This window comes from Vigna radiata, unplaced genomic scaffold (assembly GCF_000741045.1).
Source record: "Vigna radiata var. radiata cultivar VC1973A unplaced genomic scaffold, Vradiata_ver6 scaffold_393, whole genome shotgun sequence".
NCBI classification, from domain to species: domain Eukaryota; kingdom Viridiplantae; phylum Streptophyta; class Magnoliopsida; order Fabales; family Fabaceae; genus Vigna; species Vigna radiata.
Window position 1 is genome coordinate 96,323 of NW_014542625.1, and position 16,813 is coordinate 113,135.

Below are 16,813 nucleotides of genomic sequence, written 5' to 3' on the forward strand. Positions count from 1 at the left end.
ATCAATTAAAAGTTCACATCTCGAAAGATGAGGACTCTCAAATAGAACGGAAAATAAAAAGGAAGAGAGAAAATGGGCAAAAAAATTAACTAAATATTCAAAAATCACCCTTTTATTCAGTCCACGAAATTTTCTATGGGCTAAAAAGATAATATTTAAACCATCGAAAAGAAGAGATTGGATGATCAAATCAATGGACTACCACGGAGACCGAAGCTTATACCATCTATGAATGTTAAGACAAGTCTCAAGATCCAACGGCCAGTATGTTTTTGCATATTTGAAGATCATGATACATTCTTAGAAACGGCATTCTCATGCATACAGATTTATACCCCAAAACACAGCTGGTTGATTAGTTCGATATGCTTTATCTAGATTTCCAATGAGCTTCAGGTCCTCTTTAGACAACTCGAAATCAAACACCTGAAAGTTTTCTTTCAGCCTCTCCAGTTTTGACGATTTGGGAATGACCACAGTGTTCCTCTGAATGCCCCAGCGAAGAGCAATCTGGGCGGTAGTCTTTTTGTATTTTTCAGCCAGACCCTGAAATCAAAGAAAATGGTACAACCTCCTCAAATTAATCTACTCTGAAACTGTTTTTTCATACACAATTGCAGGCAGTTATGGTAGTTTGCTAATATCATTGTGCTCGGAAACTAGTATTGACCACTCACTTTGAAAACTTGGTCATCCAAACATGAAACTGTACCAAACCATTCAGTATTTGCTGCACCACCTCCTAATGGAGTGTGTGCAGTGACACAAATCCCATGCTTCTGACAAAACTTGACGAGAGACTCACGCTGGAAGTATGGATGGGTTTCAATCTGATTTACAGCAGGTTTTATCTTGGAATATGCTAAGCAATCTCTTGTCAGATAGATATCATAGTTGCTGCAAATAACATTTTTGTAAGAATGCAATTTCAATAAAAAGAATCAACCATTTCTCAAGTTAATACTAGGAACATCTAGACCATTAAATCAAACATAGATGGGTTATCCAATACTTTCCTCTTCATCATGGAACAAGAGTCTAACAGAAATCAATTTAAATAAAGGGTTACCTGAAACCTGAGGCAAGGGTGAACAAACCAGAATGATGGAGATCCAAAAATCAGATTCATATCACAGCATATAAAGATGGATAATGCAAAGAGACTTGGCTGCAAGTCTTTAATCATCCCCCAACAATATAAACTTTCATGTAGGAGCTGGAAAGTGCATTTAAAATCATGTGACTAATGACTAATGACTAATGAGAAGTTGTCAAGATGTCAATCTTCGTGAACTTGACAGGACTGTTTGTTTTATCTTTCTTCATTCTGGATTTTACTGTTCTAAATAACTGGACAAAACTTGCCCATAAAGGGGAGTAAAAAATTTTTTTTTTTGGGCATCTACTTGAACATAGCAAAAATGGTTTGCATAACCAAATTGCACCTGATCCCTATGCTGCGAACTAAGCCGGATGAAACAAGATCCTCCATCGCATGCCAGGTAGTTTCCAGGGATATGGTGGTATCTATATCCAGGACTCCATCATCATTCAAAGGACTAGAAGTATTACCAACACCTGCATGCGTGAAATATGCGAAAATTATATTAAAAGGCATTCAAATGTGCATGAATTCACTGTTAAAAATCCCAAACAAAATGTCATGATTTGAGCTAATTTTGTAAAGTAGCCAGCATATAAAATATACATTATCGCAGAATAACAAAGCAGAAGTATTCATATATATGACTGATCTCGTTTGTATGGAATTGAAGCTCAACTGTGTTTTCAGTGTAATGTTCAAAGATGCTCGGTTAGATGACTCCTTTAACAGTGATAGTTATAGTTGTAACCATAATGCACTGAAAGATAAATTAAAGGAAACAGACATACCAGTATGCCTTACGGCAACAGGAAAATGAACAAGATACAAGTCTAGATAAGTTAACTGAAGCTTCTTGAGACTGTCTTTACATGCCTCAAGAACGTGCCCATGATCGGAATTCCAAAGCTAAAAGCACATTCAAAAGCAAAGTGTAAGACTGTAATTATCTGAATCAGAACAATTATCATTACCATCTTCACCTACATATATCACGAACAGGAATTACTATGAAACTAACCTTTGTGGTAATGAAAAGGTCCTCCCTCTTCACAAGGCCACTATCAAAAGCCTCCTTAAGCGCCTCTCCAACTTCTGCTTCGTTCTTGTAGTCAGCTGCAACAACACATCCAAATCTCGTCAACCACCTTATGCTAATCCACGCATCACTAAGTAAACGCATCAACTAAAACTTATGCTTTGACATTAATTAATCAACAGGTTTTGGTGGGGTTAATCTAACAGTATAAAAGGGATAAAAGGAGGCATCAGAATATTCAGAAAAAAGACAGTAACTTTTAATCGTTTTAATACTTTAAACTGCACAAAAAAGAACACCGACCGCGTGCATCAACTAAGGTAAATTATTTTGTTTTAATCAGGGATTTTGGATTCAATTCGAATGATGTTCATACCGTAAAAAAATGCCTAAGAAGGTAGAAGATTGCAATCTAGATTAAGAAGCGCAAGATATATGCTAAATTTGGAACACTAGAATACCAGCACAATCAAAATGGCGATAACCAATTTTGATGGAATTGAGAATTATGTCTTTGATTGCTTTTCCTTCCATGCGCCACACACCCAGTCCAATGATGGGCATCTTGAAGCCATTGTTGAGCGTAATTGCCATGCTTTTCTTCTCTTCCTCCTCCACTCACCTCTGCTACTGCATGCTTTTGACCATGATCTCTTATGCTACATGTTTGGGCCACAATGCGGGTAGAAGAGCCCAAGCCTATCATAAAACAAAGGAAATTACTTCCTGCACCCCATTAATTTCTTCTGCACTCCTTAAGAGAGAAAACACATTGTAAAAAAAGGTTCATCCCAAAAAACTCTTTTCAGAATACAGTTAAATATATTATGAAAAACTAGTTTTAGAAAACTCAATTTAAAAAAACTTATTTCAGAAGTTATTGTATGTATACGTTCTGAAAACTTGTTCCTGAAATTCGATTCTAAAAATTTCTTTCTCTAGAAATAGTTTTTCGAAAACTTGTTCTAAAATGCATCGAAGAGTGACTTTTACAAAGAGTAAAATGTTTATTTTAAAAAATGATGGGGTGAGCCAAGAACTTTTGGAGGTGTGGAAGACAAAACCAAATAAGGGCATGATGTTATGACAACTGGACTGTACCGGTTAAATTCGGGTCGGGTTATATTTACCGGTCCAGTTGGGGGCACGGAAGGTAATTGACCAACTATAAAATAAGGGAAAAGGTTCCTTCCCCTCCACACTGTACGGTAACAGAGATCGGAACGTGGAACCTCTCTGTGGGGAAACCGGAATATCTCACTTCTCAGATCAGATCTGTTCGACGTCGTTGCAGTGATTATGGCTTCCTTCAGTGGCGATGAGACGGCACCGTTTTTCGGCTTCCTTGGGGCCGCAGCTGCACTCGTCTTCTCCTGTAATTCAATACCTATTTTCTCGATTAGATCTATGTTCGTAGTAGCTACATGATCTCTTTCGAGATTGTATTAGGAAATTTTATTTTCCTGTGCGCAATTTGATCCCTGCATGAAAGAAAAAAAGGCAAATATGTTATTGTTGGTTGATTCAGTTATTCTTTGGTAGTTTCTGCGGTTCAATTGTTTTGTTGGATTCAATTGCGTAGCTGCAAATCGTAGATTTATTTTGGCATATAAGGACTGATTTTTTCTCGTAGATATAGGTTGATGACTGATACGAATAGTTTTGGTTAGAATTTTCGTTGCTTTGGTTGGTTCTCAGTTGACAAAATTAGTCTATTGAAATTGCTTCCCGTTGTTTTTATTCTTGAAATTGATTGGTACAAGAGCTTGAATGTTGTGTATTTAAACATAGAAAGAGGAATTGTGAGGTTCTTTGTTAGCTCTTCATTTTCTGTAGATTTATCTTACTAAGAGTTACTTGAAATGACGGAGGAAGGTATGGGAGCTGCCTATGGCACAGCAAAGAGTGGTGTGGGCGTGGCTTCGATGGGTGTGATGAGACCGGAGCTGGTGATGAAGTCTATTGTTCCTGTTGTTATGGCTGGAGTTTTGGGTATTTATGGTCTTATTATTGCTGTCATCATCAGTACTGGCATTAATCCCAAGGCCAAATCTTATTACCTCTTTGATGGTTATGCACATCTCTCCTCTGGTCTTGCCTGTGGGCTGGCTGGGCTCTCTGCTGGCATGGCTATTGGTATTGTTGGTGATGCTGGTGTTAGGTATTATTCTTCTGCCTTGGCATCTCATCTTATGATTAATGTGGATACTCATTTGATCACCTTTTTTATTCAACCTGTTTTGATCATATTCTGAAGTCTATAGATTTCACGGTGATACTTAATGCAATCGCTATGCTTTCAATCAATGGACATGTTATCATGTTATCCTTGATGAAATGTAGATTTTGCTGTTAGTTTGATACAGGGATATAGCTTTTATAATGAGTCCTATTAAAATCCTTGCTTTAAACAATGAATCTTCGTCCACAGAGCCAATGCACAGCAGCCAAAGCTTTTCGTTGGAATGATTCTCATCCTCATCTTTGCCGAAGCTCTTGCCCTGTATGGTCTCATTGTTGGTATCATCCTGTCTTCTCGTGCCGGTCAGTCTAGAGCTGATTAAGAAGTATGTGCTGCAAAATATTCTTTGATCTCCCTTCTGCTTTCAACCTTCTTATTATGAGGGCGAGGGGGTAAATTGTTAATTGTGGAGGTTAGTAATGTTGGGACGGCACTTTCAGGATTTAACACATACTTATGTGAAAGCAGTAGCTGCACCAGTCATTTTTGTGTTTGTATAAGTGTAGTCTTTCTTTGCTTAATAAAGCTTCTTAAGCTTCTTTTTTCCTTGTATTAATGAGTCTTTTAATATTGGATGCTAGTGTGGCTAAACGTTGCCTTGTGTTTTGATCACTTAGTTGTATAATCTGAATCCACATGGACGTTCTCAATAAAAGAACTTTTTGAGCACTCTAATATTATTCTGAATCGTGTTATTGTTGATGCAAGAACGAAATGTGAAATGAACTTGATTGAGTTGAATAGGCTAACTTGTAAGTGTACTAATTTTGAATGTGGTATTATTTTTCCCTACTAAAAATGCAACGGAATTACTAGATGAGCTGTAATATTAGAGTTTTGTTATTTGTAGATTAAAGTCAGATTATTATATGTATCTTTGCATACTTATTTTTAAATTTCAATGTTTTTTTTTTTCATTTAAATATGTTATGTTAAATTGTTGTACAGACAAATACACCAATAGTATAAAGGTAAAAAATTGAAGAATGGTGTGAATAATCAGAGAGAAGCAGTGATCTTGAGAAATCAGATTGAATTGATGTGTTTCAACGTGCTTCTTCACCTCATCAAAATCATTCATTTATGAGTCTTCATCTAACCTGTTTTTTTCTGAACCTCTCACTCGTGCATGACTAACGCGGCGCTACAAGATCCATGAGTTAGGTTAAGGATATTTTCTTATTTTCTTACAATAACGCACTCTAGTCACGTGTAGCAAATTTGATACGATATTTTTCTCTACTTCGGAACTGTCAACGTTCATCACATGGTCCTTGGCTGCCATTTCTTGTCAAGGAGAATAGTAGGTTTGTATTATTTTCCCTTTCAGTAACTTTACTTTCAATTGATCTTTGTATCTCAAGCTCAAATTTAAAACCCTGTTTTTTCTTTACATTCAATTGATCTTTGTATGTTTAACTCAAATTTAAGCCTTTTAGACAAATTAAACATATTGTCCGAGTTATCCATTCGGTTCGTTTCATAGTTGTTTGCGGTTGCTACTATTACTTTTCTTCGCTTGAGCCTGATTGAATAGAAATTATGTTTTACCGTCGACTATTGTCAATACTGAGAGAAAAGTACTTCACTTTCATTGTTTCTGGTAGGTTTGGAATAATAAAAGAAACGCATCAACAAGAAAACTACATGCTCTAAGATAATCTGCCATAAAATATTTACAGGATATCAAATAAAACTTTATATATATAGGCATCAAATTTAACAGAAAGATTTAAAACATTAAATAATATACTATTTATGCACCACTGAATGACCACTAAATGGTGTAACCTATAAATGGTCTAGTAAACAGTCTTAATCTACTATCCAATCTCTAGTAAATGGTTTAATAGATAATCTAGTAATTATTAAACGGTTTAATAGATAATCTAGCAGATCGGTTTAATGAGTTTTTCTTCATATGGTTTCATTTACAACCATCTTCATAATTCTCCATATTGACTATATAAATCACAAAAGAACTTTCTTCCATAATTGTTCTTTATTCTTAGATGAAAAATTAATCAACTCTAAACAAAGATTAAATGTAAGACACCTTAACTATCCTGATAAATAATTACACAAAATCTCATTTACCCCTTATGTGAGTATGGTATACTCTATATGGGTAGTAAGTAAAACCACCACAAAATTGTAATTTTTTTTTCCATCAAATTAAATTATAGTCTTAACAATGTGAACATGTGCTTTGAAAGTCACTTTCTTGTATAATGTGCATCTAAATAACTTGTAACAGCTTCTTTGTTATAAATAGATTGTCTATCTATTTCAAGTCACCTTGCAAAACCAAAATTTTTCATATCAAATTCAGGGTTTAATATTTCTTTGAACTTTAAGTTTCATCTTTATATTGATTGTATACAAAGATAACTTCTGCATATAAACAAAATCAATTCACATTATTCTCTTTTCAAAATATAAACATAATTATCATATCTGATTGTAAACATAGTTATCAAAACTACATCTAAAATAGTTGAACATCTTGCACCGCTAACGTGAACTCTATCCTAGGTTCTACATTTATTTTCTCAAGAAATGAAAATTTTCCTTATTTTTAACAAAATTTCTCAAATTGAAATTTGTAAATATCTCCAAATCTCCATGTAAGGAAGTTGTTTTGACTTCCAATTGTCCTAACTCAAAACTACGTCAAAATTTGTGTCAAATACTGTTTTATTATAGGTGAGAAAACCTCCTTGTATTCAATTTCCTCTTCTTGAGTAAAACATTTCACCAATGATTTTGTCTTATAAACTTTATTTTTTCCACTTAGTATTATTTCATTGTTTTAATATCTACTTACATTCAATTACCTTCTGGCTTTTATATAAACCAATTAGTGATCACGTGTGACTCTTTAAAAATCCAAGTTCCTCCTCCATTTGTTTCTCTCTTCTTATCCTTCCACATTGAGATAGTCATATCAAATTCATTATCATTTTTCATAAATTCTTGAAATTTCATATAGCTTTTTAGTCCAAATTGAGATTTTAACCTCCTTTAGGATAATAATTTATTCTTTCTTGAACCAAAAAATAAAAATTCAAATGTTCATACGTTTTAGGATATGCATTAAAATCATTATTATCTAAGTTTCATTTCAATATTTTCAAAATCTTGTGAAATTATCTCTCTTACTCCATAATAATTCTTGATTGTTTTGTTTTAAATAAGTATAGGTATTTTTTTTTTCAAAAGGATTCTATGTGCTAATGATTTTGAAAGATACCATAATTCGAGATTTATTCACATAGTTGTAAAAGTTTAGTACTTCATGACTTTCCTTCCAAAAAATCACGAGATTACGACACTTTATTTTTATATTTTTATCATGTCACTCTTCTCTTTTTTTGTGAAAAAGAAGATGACACATTCCTCTCACTCTTTATTACTTCGATATAGTTTCATATCAAGACAATCACCATTTTGATCCTCTATAACACTCAGGAAGAAAGATAATAAAAAGAAAGCACTATTATATTTAATGATAAAAAAAGTCACACACGAAAATCATATATTATAAATCGTCCCTAGAGTATCAAACGAGATTCTTAATTTAAAAAAAAACAACATTTTTTCTTAATAATATTTTTTTAATAATTTTTTAATAATATTTTTTAACAATTTTTTGAAAATTTATTTATAATAATTTGTGATTAGTTCGTTATAAATATTTATTTAAATGTAAATTCAAAGTAATCACACGTCCCATTATAAAAATAGTTTGACAAAAATATCATCTCCTCTAAAACTCTATATATCAGGATTTGTCCTTCTGATAATGTATATAAACTCTAACCAGAAGAAATTATGTTTTTGAAGAGTTAAAAAGAAAAAATGGATGGTCCAATCAGAAAAGTGGAAGCGAGGGATGGATATGAGCACGTAGTTGGTGTGGCTCCAAATAAACCACGGCGAGAATAAGAATGCATAGTTAGTTAACACTCACTCACTCTGTGTCTTCCAAATTGTGGTGAGTCCTAATGGAAATGTGTGGAGCGACTGCTTTGACATGGTCTCACACAATCTCTCCGTCGCTTCATCTTCCTCGATCTCTCTCTGTAAGTTCATTCATCTAACCAACCTTTTCGTTTCTCACCTTTCTGCATTCTCCACTTTCTACCAATGCACGTTCCTTCCGTTTTACCAGACCAGAGAGACCAGGAGCTTTAGGGTTTGGTGCGTCACCAATCAAGATCCCAAGGTATTGCTTATCCGTTCTGTTATTATTATTATTATTATTGTTATAGGCAAATGTTAGTTGTTAGAGACAAATGATTTTGGATGCTAATAATCATATTAAGTTTGTCTTCATCTCGCCTTAGGAAACCTTATTCGGTTAGGATCGGTAGCTCTTTTGGTTCTAAATAAGAGTGCCAGCTGTGATTATCAGTGTCAAAGTTATACCTGTCTTTGGCTTGGCAGGTTGTATTACAATCTTTTAAGATTTCCACCTCTCAACCTCACAAGCCAAAAATTGAAGAGGGATGAGCTATGCAACTTTGTATGCCTTGTTAAGTGTTGCTTATAACTGATATTTACTTTAAGATTCACGAGACTGCTTCTATATGTCTAGGAACCATGCTTTTTGTTGAATTGCATTGTTAATTTGCATATTGAGAAGGTCATGTTAACTGTTATCAGTTTCCTTCTCTAACTGGTCATTTAGTTTGGGTTTCACATTATCAGCTAAAAGTGTTTTTGCAGGGAAGTAAAATGATCATATCTGTAACCGGAGCAACGGGTTTTATTGGTAGAAGGTTGGTGCAAAGACTGCATGCAGGTTATGCCACCCTCTTGCTTAATGCGCACATTTGTTTATGTTTTATGATATGAAATGCAGCATTTTCCTGGTGATCTATTGTACATCTGATTTCGGCCATTTTTAATCCTGCATAGATTTCACTCTAAAATGCATTGTGGTTGTATTTTCCTAATGCTCTCTTGTACATCTATATTGCACACAGTGATACTGTTGTTTTGCAAAATATGAACTAAACGAACATAAACAGTTGCATCCTTCGTGATGATGAATCCGTATAACCGCTGGATTTTTAGACTCTTGGTTGGCTATTTTTAATCAATTAAATTCTAAGCTTCTGTGGGTATATGTGTAAACATTTAAGCTAACTTGCATCTCAATAACAATATTTGCAGACAATCACAGTGTTCACGTCTTGACGCGATCTAAATCTAAAGCAGAAACAATTTTTCCGGGTAAGAAGGTAATAAATTAATGCTTGGAATGTGCACTAACACTCACACTTTACAAAAGAATACCGACAAACTTATTCACAGCTGCAAACCTTTTCAAGAGACCAAAGTGACACATCAACTTCAATTACAGCATAATAGCTTCAATTTTTAAATTATAAGTAATATACATTTGTTGGTTTTAATTCATGCATTTATTTTTCTCAGTAGAGAAAAATAACAATTTTCTGCTCAACCTGACTCTTTCAGACATATACTGTAAGGTGGAATAATTGGTTAATTTTGCCTTGGTATCTACAGCAAAAGATTTTCCAGGAATCAAAATTGCACAAGAGCCAGAATGGAAAGATAGCATTCAGGGCTCAACGGGGGTTGTGAATTTGGCTGGACTGCCCATAAGTACCCGATGGTCTCCTGAGGTTATTGCCGTTCTTATTACTTCCACTACTTAGATGATTTAGTCTTCAACTTACACCTATTTGGTGTGGTTATCAAGACATATTAGGTATCTTTCTAATGATGTTTTGATATTGTCTCTGTTCAGGATAATTTGATTTGTATTTTATCACTGCAGTATGTGTTTCTTTTCTAGTTGCGCTGGAAAGGCCTCATTTTCATTTGTTATAAATTTTATTGTAATAAGAAAATTTACATAAGACATTTTTATATCCAGAATTCTGAAATTATAAATAATATATTGATGTATAATTTCAGAAACTTTTTCTAAATTGGACACTGATGTAAGTTGAAAACTGTTGGACATTATTTTTTAGAGGAACTAACTGACTATACATACACATAAACTGTCTATTTTTCTGTCTCATCTTCCTCTAACCTTTTTTGTGCCGGTAAAATTAGCACATGCACAATTCCAAGGGAGTAACATACATTTTAACGCTGCAGATAAAGAAGGAAATCAAGCAGAGCAGGATTAGAGTGACTTCAAAGGTAAGCATACATTTCCCATTGACAAAAATGAAAACAAATATGTTCTTTATTATTTTCTCTTGGTAAAAATATGGGCCTCCGCAGAATTTTCCGCTATCTGCATAAATGATTGCTTATTCTTCCTGACCTATTTATTTCGTAGCAAAGGTTGTAGAATTGATAAACAGTGCACCAGATGAAATTCGACCTAAAGTTCTAGTTAGTGCAACAGCTGTTGGTTATTATGGTATGTATGTTTGTATGCAAAAAATGATTCAATACCTAATTGGTCATTGTCTTGCTTGGAGATTAATATTATCATTGGTTGTTTAATGCATTGGCTAGCAAATATAATTATTTTTGGAGCACGTGTTATATTCACTGACTGGTTAATAACTATGCGTGCACAGCAAGTTTTTTCATTTTCCTTCCACTTTAATACGTTCAGGTACCAATGAGACACAAGTCTTTGATGAACAAAGTCCATCAGGAAATGATTATTTGGCCGAGGTAAGGAAAAAAATACATGCTTTTGTTACTACTGTACAGAAAAATAAGATTTTAAAATGTGATGAGAAAGTAGAAAATAAAAAAAATTCTTTGCTTTGTGAATGGATGGAATATTTAAAGAGTATTACTCATGAATTCAAAAGGATATTGATCTTTCTTATTTAACATTTCATATGATGATTTTTTTAATCTCATAGCTTTCTGTTTTTCTACTTAGTTGATGGTGTTTAAGAATATTGGTCATAATTGATATATCTTATAAATAGCTTTTGTCTATTTTTCCTTTGAAAGTGTGTTTATGATCATTCAGTTCTACGAATCCGATATTTTCGAGTCAACTAAAGGTATTAAAACTAATCTGACTCTGGTTTTGGGCATTTGAGTCATTTGAAAACCAACATTTATTATTTTGTTGAAAGTGCAAAAAGAACCCAGTTTCCTAATTTGAAATTTGATCTCGAGACTGAATTTTTAAAGTGTCTAATACAAAATATACAAGTTAAATGAAGTTATTGATTATGAAAAATAGGAGCTACTTCTGTCTAACTTTCTGTCCCTTGAGATGTTATTAAAAAATATGGAAACATGTCCAACTGTAGCTTCTAGATTGCACTGACCAAGAATGCCCCTTCTGTACAGGTTTGTAGGGAGTGGGAATCAACAGCCCTAAAGGTAAACGGAGATGTTAGACTGACTCTAATTCGCATTGGTGTTGTTCTTGGTAAAGATGGTGGAGCACTAGGTTTGACTTCTAAAGTGCAAATTATGGACTTGAGTATAGTATTTGATATCTTATACTATTATTGTCCACTTATGCCCTTAGGCTTATATTCGTGATTCTATTAAATATGATCTTAAAACAAAATATATTTTGTGATACAAGTATTTTTCTTGTTTAATGTCATGAAAAAATTACATCTTATAAAAAAACTATTGAAAATTCATGATATTGTTGGGTTTAACTGATAATAACACCTGACTCTCCGCAGCTAAAATGATACCTCTCTTCAATTTGTTTGCTGGTGGACCTCTCGGTTCTGGAAAACAATGGTATTTCACACAGTGTCTTTCGCTTGTAAGAGATGTACATCGTAGTATTTTTAGCCCATTCTAAAACACTGTCGATGAAGCAAAAACAGCCCTTTTTACGGATTGATTGCTGCCAATAAGATGTTTAGTTTGTATTAATTTCATGGTAGATGTCATAGTTGAGTACTTGAGTTCTTTTTATTCTTTCGTACAGGTTCTCTTGGATTCACTTGGATGACATTGTCAATTTGATATATGAAGCGCTATCAAATCCATCTTACAAAGGTGAATTATTCACTGCCATATCCCCAAAACGAATTTTATCAAAATTCTTCCAAAAAAAAAAAATGCAAATGAATAATGGATAGCCAGAAGGTTAAATTATGTTATTCCTTTTGAGATTACCCCTAGCCACTCTAGAAATTTTCAAGGCAAAATATTTACAGTTAGTTCGTTGCATTATCGTGAATGATGTTTGTTTAGGTGTTATCAATGGAACTGCACCGAATCCTGTGCGATTGGCAGAATTGTGTGATCAGCTGGGACATGTATTGGCTCGTCCCTCATGGCTGCCGGTACCGGATTTTGCACTCAAGGCTGTCCTTGGAGAAGGTGCTTCTGTGGTAAGGAATAATCTCTGCTTAATTTGTCCTCACTCTACTTAACGGCTGCCTTTTAACTTCTTCTCTTTGTAGGTTTTAGAAGGGCAGAAAGTGCTTCCTACTCAAGCTAAGAAGTTGGGTTTCACCTTCAAATATTCTTACGTCAAGGATGCCCTTAAAGCAATTCTTTCTTGAAGCAATTTTTCCCTCGTAACTGCCATATTCTTTATTCTTTCTAATCATGCATGCATGCATGCATCATCATCATCATCATCATCATCAACCTTTTAAGGACTTTAGCAGTTGCCATTCACCGTATTGAGATTTTGGAAAGCGGTATACGTTTGAAAATGTGGTTGTGCTTGCATTGTAGTCAATATTATTTTTTGGTAATGTATCAGAACATGTACTACAGCACATTTCATTGCATTTTCTCTACAAATTGTTAACATTTTTTAACTCTTTCAAATTATTATTTTTTAGCCATTCGAAAAACATTAAGTATTTTACACCAAGATAACTTTAAAAAATATTATTCTTTTACCTTATCTATATAATTTTTTTAATAAAAAGTAGTATGGGACGGATGATATATTTTTAAAATAATTAAAACTCGTTATGCTGTTTTGAAAACGTTCTTTTTAAAACGCGACTGACCCGTTCAGTTAAAAAGAAAAAAGTGTTTATATATTTTTTAACACTTCCTTCCAAAATGACAGAGATCTTAAACTAATTAGAAATTATAATTCAAATAAAGTAAGAGAAACAACTAGGTCCTGTTTTTAAGTGAGTTGATGGATTGTTTTGTTGAACTAAATTCCTTTGTAGATCGTTTTATCGTAATTATCCAATTACATATATCCTAACGTATCATAAGTTTAGATAAATATATTTAAAGTCATACTAATCATAATATCTCATTAACTAGTAGTGTCAATTTACAGTGATAGTTTATAACTATCAATCAAATTCTTTTTGTAATTGTCAATTCATTCAAATCATATGATTATCTTAATAGTTTTACTCATTATATTTATGAATTTGAAAAAGACTATATTATAGCTATATACATAATATTTATTTTATACAATAAGTTAATGAAGCACTCTTATAATTTATGGCCTGAGAGATGAAAATACAGCTCATTTGCCAAGCACATATCATAAAGATACTCAGGAAGAAAAAAATATTAGAAGATACCTTATTATCCTAATCAACGTTTGTGGAGGTTTTAAGACTGCTCGTTAATGGGATATCGCCGTAGTGTCATGAAGTCCTTTGGGTTTAGGGTTCCTCCAAAAATGACCGAAAGAGCCTTCAATTTCCTCAAGAGTCTTCCCACGTGTTTCGGGGAGCATGGTGTAGTGAAAAATCCACGCAGCAACAGCGACGGCGGCGAAGAGAAAAAAAGCACCCCCGGTTGAAATGGCCTTACAGAGGGACAGAAAAGTCATTGCGATCACTCCACTCGTCACCCTATTCACAATGGCTCCAATAGCCACGCCCTGAGCGCGCAACCTAAGCGGGAAAATCTCTGAGCTATACACCCACGTGATGGGCCCCGACCCAATCGAGAATGTAGCTACATAGGCCAACACCGCAGCGATGCTAAGCCCAATGGCCCACGTCAGCGTAGACCTAGAATGGCCCACCACGGTGAGACTCACACCCAGTGTCACAAGCGAAAATATCAGTCCACTGACGCTGCACAAAAGCAACACGCGCCGCCCGGCCCGGTCCAACAAAAACGTGGCAACCAAAATGGAAACGGTTTTCACGAACCCAACCGCCACCGTCGCCAGCAGAAGGTAGTTATCGGATTTGATTCCGGCGCTCTTGAAGATTCTCGGGCTGTACAAAACGACGGCGTCGATGCCCGTGGCTTGCGCGAAGAAGTGAATCCCAAGCGACGCGATGAAGATGTGGAGAACCGGGCGCGTGGGGTGGAGGAAAAGCTCTTTCCATACACCTTGCCCGTGACTTTGCTTGTTCACTAATACGACGTCGTCGTCGCAGTTCTGAGGGATCCCAGCCGTCTCTTTTATGTCGGCTAGCCTTAGCCGAGCCTCTTCCTCGGAGTCGGAGATTTTGTACAGAATTTTTTTGGCTTCGCCTAATCGACCTTGCGCCACCAGCCACCTCGGTGACTCCGGCATGACTAGCACTACCACGGCGAGAAACATGGCCGGAACGGCTCCCACTCCAAGCATGAGCCGCCATCCCAGCCGAAGCGACATCTTCGAAAATCCATAGTTTGAAATGTATCCTATCAGAATCCCTCCGTTCAGGAATATCTGAAAAAACAAAAATAGCTACATTGAATAGTCGTTTCATCTTATTAACTAATCGAAATGCATGACAGAACCAAACTGATCTTAGCCATGCCAACTAAACAATTTTTCAAAGAAACAAATAGTTTGTTATAGAGTTCAGCTCAGTTCGAGCGCATAGTATAGTTTATTTCTATTTGGATAAAAACAATTTTCACTCGATTAAAAAAACCAGTTCAATATTTCACAACACGACTGAACGTAACTTTCGAAATGAAAATTTGAAATTCTTATGTATGCAGCTTCGAACTCGGTAGTTTGAAGTAATTATTGAAACATGATTGGAAGGAGAGAGAAATAGGAACCTCTGGCAAGGATGTGAGGAGGCCACGAGAGGAAGTAGGGGAGATTTCGGAGGTGTAGACAGGGGCGATGAGGAAGGCGAAGCCGATGCCAACGCCGGCGAAGAAGCGGCCAAACATGAGAAAGGCGTAGTTAGGAGAGAATCCCATGAGGATTGCTCCGGCGAAGAAGATGATGCCGGCAAGCGCAATGGTGTAGCGGCGACCTATCCAGTCTGAGGTTCTGCCGGCGATGAAAGAACCAACCGGCGAGTAGAGGTTGATGATACCATTCAGGATTTCGATTTTCACATCCGACACTCTAAGATCGCGTTGTATGTACAAAGCTGCTCCACTCATCACTCCAATATCTGTAGTAATTAATATAGTTATAGTATTTTTAAGAAAATCATGGACTGAGAAAAATCAACGAAGGAATACAAAATATATAAGTAGCAGTGTAATACTCACCATAACCTAGTAAGATTGAAGTCATGGAAGCTAAAATGGCACAAGCTAAAGCAAACTTGTTTCTTTTGGGTTTGTTTTGAGGATTCAAATCTTGTTTCATAGATACAGCTTCCTCCGTAGCCATCTTTGTTTTGAGGATTATATGCAGTTTTGAGAAGAACACTGACCATATATAATTGGAATTAGGAAGAATCACGTTCCCTGTTCTTATCTTATCTCACACTTCTGCCATTTTCTCTCACTCTTCACTCTCTAGTCAAACAAACGTGCAATAATTTGCTACTAGAAGTTGATCAAATGTAACTTTTCATTTTAATAATTTAATAATATTATTAAAGTAAAAATCACAAAATTAATAATTAAGAAAAATAATTCAACTATTTAAAAAAAATTATATTATAGCTTTTTTATACAATACAAAAAACAATAATTAAAGAAAAGAATCTCCGTTTTTCAAAAGTTCTATAAACTTAAAAACAAGAGAGTATACTTAAACAATAAAATTTTGATCATAACATATAAATAAGTATTTTAAGACCAGCAAATATTCCTAAACAAGATGATAAAAATAAATAGAATTTAAAAAAAAAAAACTAAGAAAAAAAAACGTAACTGTACACGAAACAAATACTTCACTAACCATTATCTTTGCTAACAAACTCTATTTCATCACGGGTTTTACGGTATCGGATTGTTTCGGTAGTTGAGATTCACTTATTCGTGCGCCACATGATAAATACATAATTGTAATTATTAATTAAAATTTAATAATTGAGGTTATATTTAAATAAACTTATATTATTAATAAATAATAAATATATAATTAAACTAATGTAAATAAATCAAGAAAAAAAATGTATTTCTAACTTCAAGTAGAAACAACAAAGTGATTATTATTATCAACATTTCTTACTCTTGATAATAAAAAGTTTTAATAAAATCTTATCATGGATCTGATCATAACCGAAATAATACCTAGTTCTTCAATTAATGTAGAAAAATATCTTATTATATTTAGAGGTGAAATATGTTTCTAATCATT

At 34.5% G+C, this 16,813-nt stretch overlaps 4 protein-coding genes across 5 annotated transcripts; 2 read left to right on the forward strand and 2 right to left on the reverse strand.

Moving 5' to 3' along the window:
• Positions 1 to 85: 85 nt before the first annotated feature.
• LOC106780536 (NADP-dependent D-sorbitol-6-phosphate dehydrogenase) lies at positions 86 to 2,780 on the reverse strand. The gene is made up of 6 exons (XM_014668835.2): positions 2,603 to 2,780; positions 2,124 to 2,218; positions 1,894 to 2,011; positions 1,446 to 1,578; positions 678 to 897; positions 86 to 546 (listed from the first exon to the last, which is right to left on the reverse strand). Exons 1-6 carry the CDS (start codon positions 2,733 to 2,735, stop codon positions 316 to 318), a joined length of 930 nt encoding a protein of 309 aa, XP_014524321.1. The 5' UTR covers positions 2,736 to 2,780; the 3' UTR covers positions 86 to 315.
• A 544-nt stretch (positions 2,781 to 3,324) lies between these two features.
• LOC106780537 (V-type proton ATPase 16 kDa proteolipid subunit) lies at positions 3,325 to 5,058 on the forward strand. The gene is made up of 3 exons (XM_014668836.2): positions 3,325 to 3,516; positions 4,017 to 4,302; positions 4,573 to 5,058. Exons 1-3 carry the CDS (start codon positions 3,441 to 3,443, stop codon positions 4,703 to 4,705), a joined length of 495 nt encoding a protein of 164 aa, XP_014524322.1. The 5' UTR covers positions 3,325 to 3,440; the 3' UTR covers positions 4,706 to 5,058.
• Positions 5,059 to 8,238: 3,180 nt separating this feature from the next.
• On the forward strand, positions 8,239 to 13,140 carry LOC106780518 (epimerase family protein SDR39U1 homolog, chloroplastic). The gene is made up of 13 exons (XM_014668819.2): positions 8,239 to 8,468; positions 8,558 to 8,611; positions 9,115 to 9,190; positions 9,565 to 9,624; positions 9,922 to 10,040; positions 10,525 to 10,569; positions 10,717 to 10,795; positions 10,997 to 11,058; positions 11,698 to 11,800; positions 12,048 to 12,108; positions 12,302 to 12,372; positions 12,571 to 12,710; positions 12,783 to 13,140. The coding sequence occupies exons 1-13, from the start codon at positions 8,391 to 8,393 to the stop codon at positions 12,882 to 12,884; spliced, it is 1,050 nt and encodes a 349-aa protein (XP_014524305.1). The 5' UTR covers positions 8,239 to 8,390; the 3' UTR covers positions 12,885 to 13,140.
• Positions 13,141 to 13,783: 643 nt separating this feature from the next.
• On the reverse strand, positions 13,784 to 16,021 carry LOC106780517 (polyol transporter 5). Of its 2 annotated transcripts, none has more exons than XM_022777028.1 (3): positions 15,772 to 16,021; positions 15,325 to 15,662; positions 13,784 to 14,983 (listed from the first exon to the last, which is right to left on the reverse strand). In XM_022777028.1, the coding sequence occupies exons 1-3, from the start codon at positions 15,893 to 15,895 to the stop codon at positions 13,934 to 13,936; spliced, it is 1,512 nt and encodes a 503-aa protein (XP_022632749.1). In that variant the 5' UTR covers positions 15,896 to 16,021; the 3' UTR covers positions 13,784 to 13,933. The 2 variants fall into 2 exon arrangements, with proteins under 2 accessions (XP_022632749.1, XP_014524304.1); XM_014668818.2 differs by having other exon boundaries at positions 15,325 to 15,671; positions 15,772 to 16,020.
• Positions 16,022 to 16,813: the final 792 nt, after the last annotated feature.

Bases quoted from the DNA above. Each gene is read 5' to 3' on its own strand.
- LOC106780517 (XM_014668818.2), bottom strand. From the start codon at position 15,895: ATGGCTACGGAGGAAGCTGTATCTATGAAACAAGATTTGAATCCTCAA. The intron at 15,672-15,771 runs GTGAGTATTACA...TAATTACTACAG, and splicing joins TTCAATCTTACTAGGTTATG to ATATTGGAGTGATGAGTGGA. The intron at 14,984-15,324 runs GTTCCTATTTCT...TTGTTTTTTCAG, and splicing joins TCCTCACATCCTTGCCAGAG to ATATTCCTGAACGGAGGGAT.
- LOC106780536 (XM_014668835.2), bottom strand. From the start codon at position 2,735: ATGGCAATTACGCTCAACAATGGCTTCAAGATGCCCATCATTGGACTG. The intron at 1,579-1,893 runs GTATGTCTGTTT...TCACGCATGCAG, and splicing joins TGTTGCCGTAAGGCATACTG to GTGTTGGTAATACTTCTAGT. The intron at 898-1,445 runs GTGCAATTTGGT...TGTTATTTGCAG, and splicing joins GTTCGCAGCATAGGGATCAG to CAACTATGATATCTATCTGA.
- LOC106780537 (XM_014668836.2), top strand. From the start codon at position 3,441: ATGGCTTCCTTCAGTGGCGATGAGACGGCACCGTTTTTCGGCTTCCTT. The intron at 3,517-4,016 runs GTAATTCAATAC...TGACGGAGGAAG, and splicing joins AGCTGCACTCGTCTTCTCCT to GTATGGGAGCTGCCTATGGC. The intron at 4,303-4,572 runs GTATTATTCTTC...CTTCGTCCACAG, and splicing joins GTTGGTGATGCTGGTGTTAG to AGCCAATGCACAGCAGCCAA.
- LOC106780518 (XM_014668819.2), top strand. From the start codon at position 8,391: ATGGAAATGTGTGGAGCGACTGCTTTGACATGGTCTCACACAATCTCT. The intron at 9,191-9,564 runs GTTATGCCACCC...CAATATTTGCAG, and splicing joins GGTGCAAAGACTGCATGCAG to ACAATCACAGTGTTCACGTC. The intron at 11,801-12,047 runs GTTTGACTTCTA...GACTCTCCGCAG, and splicing joins TAAAGATGGTGGAGCACTAG to CTAAAATGATACCTCTCTTC.